Source organism: Megascapheus bottae, chromosome 3 (assembly GCF_031878675.1).
Source record: "Megascapheus bottae isolate mThoBot1 chromosome 3, mThoBot2.hap1, whole genome shotgun sequence".
NCBI lineage: Eukaryota > Metazoa > Chordata > Mammalia > Rodentia > Geomyidae > Megascapheus > Megascapheus bottae.
In genome coordinates this window covers 36,675,248-36,690,060 of record NC_143511.1, presented here as the reverse complement: position 1 = coordinate 36,690,060, position 14,813 = coordinate 36,675,248, and the positions used below count along the sequence as shown (strand labels likewise).

General features: G+C 56.2%; 2 protein-coding genes across 2 annotated transcripts; both read right to left on the bottom strand.

Moving 5' to 3' along the window:
- Positions 1 to 539: 539 nt before the first annotated feature.
- Positions 540 to 12,006, bottom strand: LOC150065343 (uncharacterized). Its single transcript, XM_090329352.1, has 13 exons — positions 10,183 to 12,006; positions 9,311 to 9,526; positions 8,906 to 9,009; positions 8,434 to 8,518; positions 6,729 to 6,794; positions 6,184 to 6,270; positions 5,669 to 5,698; positions 5,417 to 5,538; positions 5,124 to 5,207; positions 4,569 to 4,791; positions 4,191 to 4,391; positions 2,876 to 2,990; positions 540 to 1,994 (listed from the first exon to the last, which is right to left on the bottom strand). Exons 1-13 carry the CDS (start codon positions 12,004 to 12,006, stop codon positions 832 to 834), a joined length of 4,320 nt encoding a protein of 1,439 aa, XP_090185478.1. The 3' UTR covers positions 540 to 831.
- Positions 12,007 to 12,319: 313 nt separating this feature from the next.
- Positions 12,320 to 14,690, bottom strand: LOC150065342 (ral guanine nucleotide dissociation stimulator-like). The gene is made up of 4 exons (XM_090329351.1): positions 14,547 to 14,690; positions 14,098 to 14,291; positions 13,517 to 13,612; positions 12,320 to 12,596 (listed from the first exon to the last, which is right to left on the bottom strand). The coding sequence occupies exons 1-4, from the start codon at positions 14,688 to 14,690 to the stop codon at positions 12,320 to 12,322; spliced, it is 711 nt and encodes a 236-aa protein (XP_090185477.1).
- Positions 14,691 to 14,813: the final 123 nt, after the last annotated feature.

Sequence of the window (14,813 nt, the reverse complement as noted above, 5' to 3'; positions counted from 1 at the left end):
GCTATTTACGCTGTACATGGCCAAGTGCAAGTGTGCACTATTTATAGTTTGAAGCAGAAAATGTTCCTTATGTGACCACAATTGCAATCATTACATGAAAATTCTTATAAAAACATGAATCTTCTTAATAAACAATCTCCAACTCTCTGCCAGTTAATCTCATTAATGGTTCCCTCCTTGAGGAACCAAGGATATAATTCTTCCCCATGATCAAAAAATGCCTTTAAATCTTTCCTTTTAACGCGAGTTCCTTGTGTCTTGAGGGCCTCTTAAACCTGAGATGAGCAATTCCTGTGACGATGATACCTGTGCCATGGCCAGTCACTTACCTTGCGCCGTCTTCACTGCTCAGCGTTGACCGAAACTGATGTCTTGGGTGGGTAGCTCCGAGCCGGTCACACAATCACTTGGATCCAAGTTTTCCTGGAAGACAGCGTTCCTCAGCCTCGCTGGCTCCCAGGCCCCATGTTGGGCACCATTTGTCCCATCCAGCGGGACGTCGACTAGGGCCAAGAACCTAGAGGGAGGAATGAAAGGGACAGGAGACACGAAGAAGGCAGCAAGACAAGCGTCCTGATTAAGCCGCAGATTTTATTTTTCACACAGGGGTTTATATGCCTCTTCAGGAGAGGCAGGAGGGGGTGGGGTATAGGAACTGCTTGGGGTAGGGAGTCAGGTGGTAGGATGTTTGCTCGGGGTAGAGGCCAGGTGGTAGGATGTTTGCAAGCAGGCACGTGTTGCTACGTGACGTAATCCCAAGATGCAGGCGCGTTCTTACACTAAGAATTCAGGGCGTGGGAGAATGTCCCCGACCCTGGGGTGGGCAGCATCTCAGTGCTTGTTCTTGGTTGCCTCCCTTGCTGCAGCAATCAATGGGATGAGGCAGGAGAGGGGCTTGGCAACCTCGAGGAACGGATGCTGCAGGAGCTCTTTAGCTGAGCCTCTCTTTTCCACATCCATCTCGAGACAGCGGTTTAAAAAGTCCCGGAAGATAGGCGACACCTTCTCTGGGTTCTGAAGTTTTGGAGTGCCACTGGTGGCAATGAGGCACAAGGCCCTCAGAGGGTTTTCATTGAAGTATGGGGGCTCTCCTTCCATCATTTCAATAGCCACGATGCCCAGGGACCAGATGTCAACCTCGGGTCCATAGGGCTTTCGTGTTACCACCTCGGGTGCCATCCAATATGGCGTTCCCACCATGGTGCTCCTTTTGCTCTGTTCTGGAGTTATCTGTGCACAGAATCCAAAATCGGTTAACTTGACAGAGCCATCCATTCCCAACAGTATATTGTCGCTCTTGATGTCTCTGTGAATGACTTGATTCGAATGTAGGAACTCTAGGGCCTGCAGACACTCACGGCACACAGCAGCAATCTGTCCTTCATCCATACAGATTTCTGTCACCACATCTGACAAGGGACCTCCAGCCAAGTATTCCATGACAACCCATAGCTCATCTCCTACAAGGTAATTGTCCAAGTAGTTTGCAATATTTGGGTTCTTGTTTTCCCTCATGACCAGGATCTCATTAATAACCAGCCCTTTCTCCGGATGCTGCTGCAGATTCATCTGCTTAATGGCCACCTCCTGTCCTGTGGCTACATCCATGGCGGTATACACAGTTCCCAAAGCACCGTGTCCAATCTTCTCAAAGCGCGTATACTTCTTCTTAGGATCACCCACACTCACTATGCTCTGTAATTTCTCTAAGATCTCCTCATCAGACATGTTGGGTTTCTTCTGCTGCTTCTCAATATGCCGGGTCAATGGATCTGGTGGAGTGGTGGTATTCTCAGTAGGTGAAGTGGGAGATGTAGCCACGGCCCGAGTTGGAGTGATAGGAAGTGGTTCAATCACAGTCGGTGTATCTATAGACGTTGTGTGCTCTGGATGTGGAGCAATCACTGGAGAAGAGGCATCGTCATCATCATGTTCATCTTCTAAAACTAGAGGCCCCGCAGGGGTCTCAGACACAGTCTTCACATTCATTTGAGCTGAAAGGCATAAATAGGAAGACTGTGACCAGTCCAGATGGGAAAAATCAAGCAAGACCATAGCAGCAAAGTAAAAGGCAGTAACTGGGGCATGGTGGCTCATGCTGTAATCCTAGCTACTCAGGAGGCTGAGATGTGCCTTGTCTGTATTTTTGCGTGTGTGTCTGTGTGTGTTTCTGTGTCTGTACCTGGCTATGTGTCTGTCCTCCTCCTAAGACATTTTGTACTCTGCACTGAATGGGATGTGAATCTCAGTGACAGAGGTGGTTTGAACTTTTCCAGAGATCTCTGAGATCTCTCTAGTTCATTCTGGGCCTGCACCTGGGCTTGATTCTGTTATGAATTCTCTGTCCACATCACTAAATCTTGTCATGCAAGTGTATTTCTGTTGGCTGCCACTGGATGGATTGTTGCTCTGATGTTTGGTGGAATAAGACTGGCTATTGGGGGTCTGGCGGGGCATCTTTCTTCCCCGGTCAGCTGAGAGAGATCAAGGGATTTGGCTAGTTGTTTTCCATTGTGTGATTTCTTTTTTCTGAAGCCCTGTTTCCCATGTGAGCATGATGTGGAAAAGTGTATTATAGTGAGGGTAGCGGCCAGCTGGTCCGCTGGCAGCTGTAAGCACTGCCCTCCGACTTGAGGTATCTCTGTGGGGCGGCTCCCTCTCCAGGCAAGTTAGGGCATGGCAGGACTGTGCAAGGTCTGGCATATCCAGCAGAAGAGGGGCAGTACTGAACCCCTGGGCATGCAGTACCCACTTTGGGCTTAGCGTGCCCAAAGGCCACCCTTGTGCCGCTGCCCCCAGCACTTCGGATGAGCCATGACCCCCACCTGCATCCCCTCCTGTCATTTCCCTTCCTGGCTGTCTGCATGGGACTCACTCAGTTCCTCAGAAGCGTCCTGTACCAGCTCCAAGTCTTTGGGCCTGTGCTGTCGCGGCCAGTGTTCCCCTGTGGCCTCCAGGATGTCGTCACTAAGTTTCTCCTGCTTGGTCACCTGCATCCAAATAGCAGAGAAATCATCAGGTGCAGTGTCCAGTGTGTGTGTGTGTGTGTCTTCCCTCAAGTCAGTGTCCAAGGATCCTCTGGAAGCCTTGCAGTGCACAGCAGAGGACTCCCCCATGAGGATGGGCCTTGCCCACTCTCCTCAGTAGTGTGCCATCTGAGCACCTGTCAGCCTGAACCCCTTTATTTCTTTTGCCTCTGGGCTAAGGAATCAAGTGTGCATTTCAAGAGGACTCATCAGACACACTCATGGAAACTCAAGAGAGGGAGGAGGCCCAGATCCAGGGCCCCAGTTCCTCCTACCAGCCGGCCTGCTGTGCTCTGGAGGAGGTAGTGGTAGAGGATACAACCTGGATCCTTGTCTCCCTTTCCTGAGGCTCTGAGCTGAGCAGAAAGGAAGACACAGCTTCCCAACTGTTGGTAAAGATGGCTAGTGTCATTGTAGCTTGGAGAGGACTGGCAGGGTGGAGTGGTATGGACTCTTGATGAGGAAGCATGAGGCAGCAGAGTTGAGCCAGGACTCCTGCTCACTTGAGCACTTGGGAGAGGCAAGGGGCTTCTCCTAAGCTGGGCCAGTTGACTTGGAAACAGATTGTGCTGTTTCCATGTCGTCAGCAGCCAGACTCCTGCCCTCCTGACTAGTTGTGAGGCCACCAGGTGGATTCTGGTAGGTTGGCCACGCAGGATTTCTTTGTGCAGCCTACTAGCCCTGCTCCTTCCCTGTGTGAGAGAGACAGCCAGTTGTCTAAGGGAAATGGACTAGATTGCCTGGGAAGGCCCTGTTCCCGACTCCAGGCTCTAGATAGCTCTTCCTCTCAGGAAAGTGAAGAAGGTCAGGTGTGGACTGTGCCTTAGGCAGCCAAGGACTTCCTGTGCTTTATCCCTTGTTCTTGCTTCAGGACTCCTCAGGGTCCCAAGTGTGCTCTTATTCTTGCCTGGTGAGGGAGCATCATTCCTCCCTCCTCCCTGTCAGCAGGGGCCCTAGGCACTGTCCAATGCCTCCAGCATAGCATGGCGGGTTTCTTACTGTGCACTCCAAGTCATCTGTCTTGTGGAAGGAAGGGCAAGGACATGGAGAAGGGCCCAGGGCTGTGCACTGGCTTGTGGGAGACATCACATCAGCGGAATGCCCCTGTGCCCCACTCAGCAGGATGCCTCTGTGCACATTTCCTGTGTGCTCAGGCAGGCTCACCTTGATGACACAGGAGTCTCCCCCATGCCTCTGGGTAACTAGTCTCTGTGGGGAGCCGCTGCTTCCCACTCCTAAGGCCCAGCTCTGGCTGCTGGCTGTGCTGGGCTCAGGTGTGCTGCAGGCCAAAGAAGAGGCTGGGCTGCTGCATGTCACGTGTCTGCGTGCAGTCCCTGAAGATGGCAGGGAGGCACAGGCCCCGATCTGCAGAAACAACCACATCAGGACAGGGGTGGAAACCCGACGGGTGCCCGAGACTGGAAGGATGTCTGGGGCCTTCCAAACAGTGTGTACATGCATGCGTGCGTGTCTGTCTGTGTGGGTGAATGTGCCCACACGGGTTTGTGTAGGCGAGCAGCTTGCACTTTCAGGTCTCCTTACGTGTACCTCTAGTTGGCCAGGTAGGACTGGAGTGGAGATGCGGGGTGTCGCCTGTTCCTGGTGTGGACAGGATTCTCCCCGGAGGCTGGCGTGTGGTTGGGTTGGGGCCTGGCCAGGGCAGTGCGCACTGCTGTGTGAGGGCCCTTCGGCTGTGTCCAGATTGCTGCTTCCTGTGCTCGGGCCAGGCTGGGCCTGGTCCTGATATGAGCAGTGAGAGCCGGCACTGAAAAGGAAGTGAGTGCTGTGGGCAAGGGGATTCAGAGAAGGACTGGCTTGCTGGAGGGAATTCCCCCACACCATCCCAGACCCTGCTCCCCACGACCCTGCTTGCCTGCTGCTCCCTTGTAGCATCCTTCCAATCCCCATTTCCCGAAGGTCCCCCCACCCCCCTTTGGGTTGGAGGGATGGATGCAGAGACAAGCAAGGGGAGCACAGCGAGTCCCAGAGAGCTGCTGCCTCTGAGCCCAGCAAGGACAAGTCAGCGTCTGCCTCTGGGGCTCCCCAGTCCCTGCCCAGCATCTTGCTGGCTCCTGCCCCCACAGCCCATGCACTTACTTCTTGCTGCCTGAGAGCTTGTGTCTGGGTAGGCTGGGATTGCTACTCTGCTTGCGGGGCTCTAGTGCACAGGAGAGCTCGTAGCTAAGACAAGGCATGGTGCTGAGGTCAGCAAGTGCCCTGTTCATGCCACTGCCATAGTTGGCCTGGACTTGAGAGCCTGCTGGCCACCCCCCCCTCCTGAGTCCCTCCAAGGAGTTTGTTGGCTCCCCTGCACCCAGGTGCACACCTCAGCCTCTCCAGCACCCACTCCAGAGCCAGCCCTTGTCCTTGAGCAGTGTCTGCCAACCCACCTGGCCTCTTCACTGAGCCGCTCCAGGCCCCTGAACCAGGCAAGAAAAGTGGCATCCACTTGGATGTTATAGTAGCTGCAACTGTGTTGTAGCAGCTTCAACTGCTGGATGATTGCATCCTCCTGGTGAGGGAGAGCACAAGGGCAAGTGCTAGGGCTAGGGGGGTTTGGGCTGGCCACAGTGGGTTGGGCCCCTCCAGAGCAGAGCTGTGCTCTCCACCCTCCCTGTCTTGTCTGTTCAGCTGCCGCTCACCTTGTGCAATTTCATCATCCTTGTTCTTTCCTAGAAGACAGAAGGGAATGAATGCAGTTCGAAAGGGGCCCCTGTCCATTTTGGACCTGGGCTCAGGGCCTCCTGTAGCCTGGGCATCCCACGTGCACACACACGAGTAGGACGAACTTTTGGCGGAGGCTGGGGAACAGGGTGAATGAACCCGAGTTCAGGTGCTGTGGTATCTGACACTACTGTCTGAGGACAGACACTGTGTGTTGAGGTAGAAAGACCTTTCCGGGTACAGGGCTTGCTTGTTTTAGGAAAGCCTGGCTTCAGTTGTGCCCCAGGGTCTCCTGTGGAGGGACTTGAAGTCCCAGCTGGGCTCTGTGCATACACACAGCTCAGTGGTTAGGCAGGCCCTGGAAGCCCTTGGTCAGAGGGGGAGAGGACTGAGCTCAGAGCATGGCCTTGGGTTGCCAGGAATGCCAGAGCTCAGAGTCTGGGAGAACTTCGAGTTGCGGCTCAAGGATCCCAGCGAGGCCCTGGCTACTCACATCGTGGCCGTCCTCATAGGCACTGTGGAGCATTATGAGGTCCGTTAGAAATATGCCCAAGTAAGGAACAACGCCCTTGGTCTGCACCTGTAGTATTGGGTGTGTGATGGTCAAGATCCAGGGCCCAGTCCTTCACCATCCCCGAAGGCTTCTCGGCCAGCCCTCAGCCCCACAGGGTCTCCCAGAGCATAGTGTCCTGGGGGCACTGGCGACATGGTCTGTGCAGAGCACATTCCCCATTGCTGCCACTCCAAACTGCCCCTCCACCCCCCGACAAAATCTCCCCTGCCCCACAGGCAGAATTCAAATATTACAGGCCCATCCCTGCCTACCAACCCCGCCTGCAGACTCTGCCAAGCCCTGGTTCAGCTGAGTCCAGTTCCCCCTTCCACACTGCCAGCTAGCTCAGCGAGGTGAGCGTGTTCAAGCCTGCAAATCACCCCTCTACCTGGGTACCCTTTGGACTGAGGTCAAAGGGGCACAGAGGAAGGTTAGGCTGTATGTCTTCTCTCTCAGGCAAAGTGGCCCAGATCCCAGTCACTCACCATAGTTTGCAACCACTTGGGACTTCCTTTGAGGCGCTTCTCCTTGGTGGTAAACTTGCAGGTCTCCTGCCAGAATTGAGCAGAACTGTTGCGTGTGCGAGATTTTCCCTTTCATTGTCTTTGTTTTGGGAGTGTCATGGTTTGTGGGCTGTACCCCAGCTCCTACCAACTGGCAGGTGAAATCTAGCTTAGGCTCTGTTCTTGCCCCCCCCCCCCCCAGTGCTGTGGCATTTCCCTGGGGGGCGTGGCTTCCTCTGTCTGCTTCCTAATCTGGAGAATGTCCCTATGTCTGTGGGGAGACTCAGCTTCTCCTGCCTGCTGGTTGCCAGCAAAGATGTTGTGCCGATTGACATGAAGGGCCAGGGACTTCTCAGAACTCTGCCTATTCATTTCTTGTCCCCTCTGGGCAACTCCAAACCCAGTCTTGGTGGTGTAGCCTGTGTGCTATGTGTCTCTGAGGAGTAGGAGAAAACTGAAGTCCTGGGAAGGAGGAGGAGGAGCAGGAGGAGCAGGAGGAGGAGGAAGAACAAGAGGTGGTGAGAGCGGCAATGGCCTGTCGAGTGCCCTGAAATTCAGCCAAGGAAGTGAGCAGGAGACTCTGATCAGAGTCCAGTTAGGGAATATGCAATATCAGACTCCTTCCTGCTGACCTCAAAGTCCTGGCTTTCCTCAGCTGAATAGGGTAGGTTTCCAGAGAAGTGGGAAAACTTCCTTTGTCTGCTGACCCTGTCCTCAAGGCCCAGGTAGGAAAGTCTGCCTCTGTGCAACTTGGAGAGCAGATTCCTTGGGCCCAGGTCAGTTTCTATGAGTGTTGTATGGAAGGGGTTGTTCTCTGGGAGGCAGTGGCAAGAGTGTCATGAAAGATGACAGGGTGGTGGCTTAGTTTCCTCAAGTCATTTCTAGTTACAGAACTCGGCGACTGTGCGTGGGCCTTGACACTGGCACTTTGAGGCTACTGTTTTGCCATTTGAGATACAACTCCATTTCCCATTTTGGAGGGTCCATCTTTCTGATTTGACTGCCAGGCTAGTTGTGACCAGCCATCCTCACTTGTCCTCTCTCTGTTCTTAGGGAGATAGTGGTGGTTGTCCAGGAGTATTTCTCAGGTTCTTCACAGCTGCAGCTATGTGCTAGGTACCTCTCAGCTGTGATGTGAGCATGAGCAGCATCTGTGTAGATGAGCTGAGAGCCACACAGTGGCTCCAGATGGACACAGTGGGTCTGGATGTGTGCAACCAAGCCCAGTGAGTCCTCCATGCTCTTGAATCCTCAGAAGCCCCACAGGAAGCAGGGTAGAGCTGTCCTCTTGTGGACAGTGCCTCTAAACCATTGGGCTGGAGTCAGTGGGAGGCATCTGGAGAGTGGGGTACATGGTTTGGGGAGAGGCAGCCATTTTCCCTTGGGCTTATAGCACATGTTGTCCCAAGCCTAATGCTAGAGCTCTGGGTAATTGGGAGTCCCCCAAACAGACAATCCTGTGCATGCCTGGACCCCATTGGGCTCCTAGCAACATCCCGTCCCCAGAGGCCTCCTAGGCCTCCACATGTCCTGACCTGCATGAATGCCTCACACATTCCTCTTTGGCCTTCCTCTCCAACGAGAAGCCCAAGTGATGTTGAACAAAGCCTTTCAGGACAGTACTGATTCCTGCGTGAGCCCCTCCCCTCGGGCCTCTGGCCTGTGGCTTCTCCTCTTAGTCTCCTACCTTCACCAGCAGGTCTCTGCTCTTGCTGTAGTTGTTTTCATGCGAAGTGATGGCTTCCAGCTTGTGGAGTGTTACCAGGGAAATCCTGCAGGGAGGCCAGAGAGAAGGTGAGAATTGAGAGTGTTTAGACGCCATTTTGTGGAGGATCAAGCCTCCCCCGTCTCCACAAATGATTTCGCTGAACCCCAATGACCCATGGTGCAAGAGCAGGTTCTTCTTGCTGGCAGAGTGCTACATTTTCTACTTCTACTGGACACAGTGGAGTGTGTGTGTGTGTGTGTGTGTGTGTGTGTGTGTGTGTGTGTGTGTGTGTGTGTTTCGAGGAAGACAGACATGAGCTTCCAGAGGCCTGAGCAGGATTGCCTAAGTTGGGGTTAGCCAGGAGTGCGCCATCCAAAGTCCATAGCCTGAATGTTTGGGGCTGGAGCACAGTGAGTTTGATGCCTGCTTCTCCTTTGTGGTAGGGGCTCACCTGGAGACCAGCCTCCATGTGTTGTGGAGTCGGAAGATGGCTGCACTCTGCAGCGCAGAGATGATGGCATGGAGGGAGGAGAAGTTCCTCAGGATTCGGCAACCCTGAAGATGAAGATTGTGTGAGTGTTTCTTGGCACTACTGCCACCTCTGGTCCTGGACAGGAGAGGGTTGCTGGGAATGGCAGGGCTTGGAGAGGGCCCTAGGCCTACCCAGTCAGGATTTGGGCTCCCACAGGAGCTGAGAGCAGGACAGTGCAAAGAATAGGCAGTGAGTGAGCTGGGGATGGCTGGCCCTGGAAGCATGTGCTAGGCAGGGAGGGACTGGGCTCCACAGAGAGCTTTGAGCTCAATTCCCAGATGCCCGTGAGAGAAATGGCAAGTGCCAGCACATGGTGTAGCATACCGCGGCCACCTCAATCCAAAACTCGACTCGGCGAGCCCTGTCTGGGGCTTCCATGCTGTGGTCGCCCAGGCAGGTGGTGATCACGCAGGACGCCACGTTGTTAAATTGGGTGACTATGGCCCGGATGGTGGGGGCCAAGTTTTCATTGCCCTTCTTGTGCCTCTGGGACCAGATGCAGCCCCGGCAGTTGTTGGGCTCTGCCTTCTCCAACAGTGCCTGGGGAAGAGGGCCAGGGCCACCAGGCTCGGTCACAAACCACAGTGGCATCCCTGTCCCCCACACAAGAAGACTGAGCTCAGAACAGGGAGCAGGCCCCCCACCCTGTGGGAGTACCTGGGTGTGCTGTGCCATCCCCCAGCACACCTAAGCCCTCAGGGACTGCCAGGATACAAGGGTGGGAGAGGGAGGGCCGTGGTATGCCAGATATTCTCAGTCCTTCCTGAAGCATGCTTGGCCAGGCAGGACCTTGCTTGGGCCCTGTCCTAGCTAGCGCACGTCTCTCTCTGGCATAAGTGCTGGCATAGGACCCACCCCAAACTATGGCCAGCCCCTTAGGCTGCGTGGCAACACAGCAGGTGCCCTTCATGTCAGGGGTGTGCGTTCTAAGTGCTGGGGCTGCTCTGGGCTCCTCACACAAGAGGGTGACCCAAAGTCCTGGCTGCCTGACTTTCTGCCCCCGAGCTTGATTGTGCAAAGTTCCTGGGAGTGGAGTGGGGTGTCATGTCGTCTTGAGAGATTGCACTTGAGGAATGGCTAGATATGGTAGGGCTCAAGCTGGGGCAAGAACGCACGGGTGCCGGGGCAAGGAAACAGGGTGGCATTGGGGATGGGAAGCCCGCCTCCACTACTTCCAGCCCAGCCCAGCCCCTTACCACATCCATTGCCGTGAGCTGCTTTGACACACGGTGAGGAAGGGCAGCCAAGGCAGGAGGCAACTCTTGGCTGCGCCCACCCTGTCTGGTGGCACTAGGAGGATGGCAAGCTTCTTGGGCAGGAAGTGATGTGTCCTTCGGCTCAGATTCCCCAGAAGCAGAGGGAGCCTTGTCCATCACCACGGCCAGGGTGGAATAGGCCTGCAGGTGAGGAAGGCTGGCAGCTGCCCTCTCTTCCCTGGGCATCAGAGCCACGTTGGCAGGAGGCTCTGGCTCAGTCCCAGGAGCCAGTGTGGCCTGCGCACTCAGAGGCAGAGCCAAGGTGTGTGGTGTCTCCATGGCGGCCGTGGAGACTGCTGCCTCCTCAGCCTGGAGCAGCACAGCCGAGAGGCAAGACGTCTCCATCTCCGCAGGGGATGCCCGTGCGTCCTGGAGAAGGAGCACCGGGGTCAAGCTGCAACTCGACTCCCCGTCACCCCTGCGTTCTGCTGTGTCCCCTGGCCTGAGCTCCAAAGCCCTGGTGGAGCCTGGCTCCATGGCAGCACTCCATGATGTGGATTTGGAGGCTGGCGCTCGCCAGAGATAGAGCACCCCAAAGAGTGCTCCTCCCACACAGAGGGCCAGAGCCGGTGTCTGGGCCAGAGATAGCATAGCAGCCAAGGGCAGAATGACATGTGGCTGCTCATCGGAGGCTGTTTCTCCAGAAGTGAGAGGTGGAGCCGAGCTGACAGGTGGCTCCGTGGCAGCCCTGGAGGCGGCTGCTCCATCAGCACTGAGCATCACTCGCAAGCTGGCAGAGGCCTGTGATGGTGCCACAGCTGCTGTAGCTCTCACAACACAGAGCCCCACCGTCGGTGCTACAACAAGAAAGAGCACGACCCAGGGTGCTCCTAGCAGGTAGAAGAAGATGCTGACGGTCACAAAGACCTCCAGGTCTGCACTGGAGGCTGGTCCTCGGGGGTCGGGGACCGGGGCCCCGGTAGAAGCCAGCTCCTTGTCAGTACCCCAGTCTGATGCTCCCTGAGCCCCGTGCTCCGCAGCCACGGAGGCAGATGGGACGGATGTGGCCCAGGAGCCCAAGGCTCTCACTGCACGGAGCAACAGAGTCAGTAGTCCTAGAAGTGCAAGCACCGCAGTGGGTCCTCCTAAGAGCAACAGCAGCAGAGCTGGCATGAGAAACACTAGCAGCCCTGCACCGATGGCTAGTCGTCTGGGGCTGAGACCTGGAGCCCAGCTGGCACCTGGCTCCCGCTCAGCACTCCAGGCAGCTGCTCCAGCAGCACCACCCCCCGAAGCTCTGCTGGAGTGTGGCTCTGGTTGGACACAAGAGCCTAGTGCTGTCCTGGCACAGAGCAGCAGAGTCAGTGCTCCCAGCAGCGAGAGCAGCCCAGCTGGGGCTCCCACGGCACAGAGCAGCAGGGCCAAGCTCAGAAGCCACTGCAGCTTAGCACAGAACGCTGCTTGTTCAAGACCTGGAAGCACAGCCAAGGGGTCTACTGGCTCTTCTTCAGCAATGGCGTCTGCTTCTTCTTCCTGGCTGCTGAGCAGAGGAGGAGGAGGAGGAAAGCTGGAGCATGGCTCCATCTCCCCACCTGGCACTGGCTCTCCTGCCCCAGTTGGCTCCGGAGCCAAGGGCCAAGAGGGCTCCAGCTCAGCACTGGGCAGCGCAGCTCCCTTGGCACAGGGTGCCAAAGCCAAAGTGGGAGCTGGAGGCACTTGAGCACTGGCTGCTCTTGCCCCTTCAGGACTGGGCAGCAGAGCTGGCCCGGCACATGGCCCTTCCTCTTGACAGGATGGGTTTGCTCCCGCAGGCCTGCAGGCCATCTTGCAGGTTGATGTGGCCTCTGCTTGGGCTCCTGCTGGTGCTCCTCCCACTGGGCTGGGGCACGCATTCCCTGGTGGCCGGGAGTCCAGATCCCAAGATGGTATTACATCATCGGCCAGCGGGGCTGCTGCTGGAGCTGCAGGACAGGACGACACAAGAGCTTCTCCGTGCCTGCTTGCTTGGGACTCTTGGAGAAGCGCCACAGCCCCCTCCTCCCTGAGCTTTGCCCGCCTGGGAACTTCCACCTAGCCTATTGCTCAAGCAGCCAGCACCCACGCTAGGCTTCAGGCTTCTCTTGCTCCCAGCCCATGGCTACTTCCGGGGTCTCCACCAGCCAGTGGTGCCCTGTGACCTCCACCCCTTCCCAGGCTGTGGGTCAGTCCCAGGCTGCGCACCCACAGCCTCGGTCTGGCTGGGCTCCCGGATCCCCAACTGTGCGATGATGTGGGAGACCCGGCGCTCCAGGTCAGAGCCACACATGTAGAGCCTCAGGTGTGCGCGCAGGCGCTGCAGGCAGGCATGCTGCGATGGTGCCAAGAAGTCCTGCGGGTGGTAGTCCAGCCAGGTGCTCAGGAGGCAGGAGATGGCCCTGGAGGCGAATGGGTGGGAAGCAGAGTGTGAATGAAGGCCAGCCCCTTCCGGGGTCATCCTCACACCCCTGTGATGTTGGCTGCCCTTTCAGAGAGCAGCACATCCCAACAGGGGCACCTTTGAGCTGTGCCACCCCTGGCCAGCCAACCTAAGCTAGGCCGGCAGAGGAACTCCAAGGAGGGATCCAAGACCAAATGCTGGGAGCAGTTCTGGCCCCTTCTGCTCTTTCCAGTGCCTTCCTCCTCTCCCCCCTGGGCCACTCTCTCCATGCTAGACTCCAAGATGGCTTGCTATCCGGCCTGATATGTAGAGGGGTGTGACACACGTCCTCAGGAGCTCTGCTGCCTCATTTCCTAGCATGCTCACCAGGGCTGTCTGCCTTCCAGAACACCCTTGAGCGTGGCGCTGAGCTCTCCCTCACACCCCTAGCAGCATATCAGGCCCGCTGACCAAGCAAAGATGTGTCTTGGCCTTTTTTGGAGCTCATGGTGAGTTGAGCAAACCTGCTTGGTAAGGTGTGTGGGGAGCATGCCTTCTCCTGGGGCTCAGCCGTGGACCCAGCCTCTAGCTCTAGTGGTCCTCATATGAGTAGCCCTTGCCTGGGGTTTTCCCTCTGCTGCCGAGGATGCCCAGATCCCATGACTCCCTTGATAATCATAGGTGTTCAGAGCTCCTGATTGGGCCGTGTCTCACTCACAGCCCCAACTCCAACACACACACACACAGAGGAGTGTGCGCGAGTGCGCCCACGCACACGCGCAGACCTTCACACTCGAAATCAAGCACACACTGGCAACCATGCAGACACACATAAAGATGAGCACGAGAGTAACACACACATACACACAAACACACACCCATGGATTTTTCTCCAATGTGGAGCATGCCCTAGCTGGAGATCTCATCCCACTCACTCACTTGTAGAGCTTGTTTCGAGGGATGACATCCTCGCTGGAATGCGGGAGGATGTCAGTCTGTCCAGAGGAGCCCATGGAGGCTTCCAAAGTCCTGAACCTGTTGAGGATTTGAAGCATCACTGGCTAGCCCAGGTCAGCCAGTCCATGTCTGCCCTTCTTGTACCACCAAGCACACTGCCTGCATATTGGCCCTCCATGAGCACTACTTCCCATTGGTGCCATGCATGAGGACAGTAGCCCCTGGGTGATGAGCTTAGGAGTACAGGTGCCTTGGCACTTGCCCCAGCCAGCCCTGCTCTGTCTCTATCTAGGTGGACGAGGTCATGCAGAGAAAACGGGTTGCCTTCTTGTTGAAGAGGGACAGTGCTTTGTTGGAGGCCTCAGAGATACACAGCCCGAGAGAAGAGCCTGCAGGCCTAGACAGGACAGTGCAGCATGTGTGCCTGTGCCAGTGTAGCCGAGGACTTCCCTGCTTTGCTCCCCAGGCAGTGGCAAGTGCCAAAGAGGAAGTCTGTGTGAGCAGCCCACGTTGCAGGCTCCACTGCAGCTCAGGAATCCTGTGCTGTTGGAATTGGCACTCACCTTGTAAACAGCAGGTCCAGGACCTGAAGGGTGTCTGCACACCTTCTGTAGCTGTTGAAGAAGGTGTGGATGAAGGTGGAGTTGTCGAGCAGCTGGGCAAGCACCAGGTGGTCCACCTGCTCCTGCAGTGTGCCTGCCGCGGGGAACTCTGACCCGCAGGCATCGGGCGTGCCTGGGGACAAGTCCCCTTCAGTCTGGAGGAGAACCACACAGGGACAGTTCAAGTGCCATGTGCAACACTACAGGAACATTCATGGACACACACAAATAACTGCAAACATTTGACCACTCACAGCAACACACACAGGGACACTCACAGGGACCTCCACCCCTCCCGCACACACCCGTGCCCCCCCTCCACACACGCGGGAAGGAAAAGTGGTGATGCACAGGGAGATGAGGGTGGAGGGTGTCCTAGCCATTTCCTGCCCTGGTCTGTCCCATGTTACCCTAGAATTCCTCCGGAAAAATCTCCGGAGCCGTCGGTGGCGGAGGCCAGGGCGCACAAAGCATGGACACAGGCGCCCCGGGAACCCTCTCCGCCCATCACTCAGGCCTGAGCCTCGACCTCTTTGCCAGCAACAACTAAACATCTTTGCAATGCACTCTCCGAGGCTTGTGTGGACTGTGAATTCCTGGGAGGACCCCGGGGTTCTGAGTCCTCTGAGCCATTGTGATGTCACCTCTGCACAGCTCTTCCCTTGAGCCCTTGATTA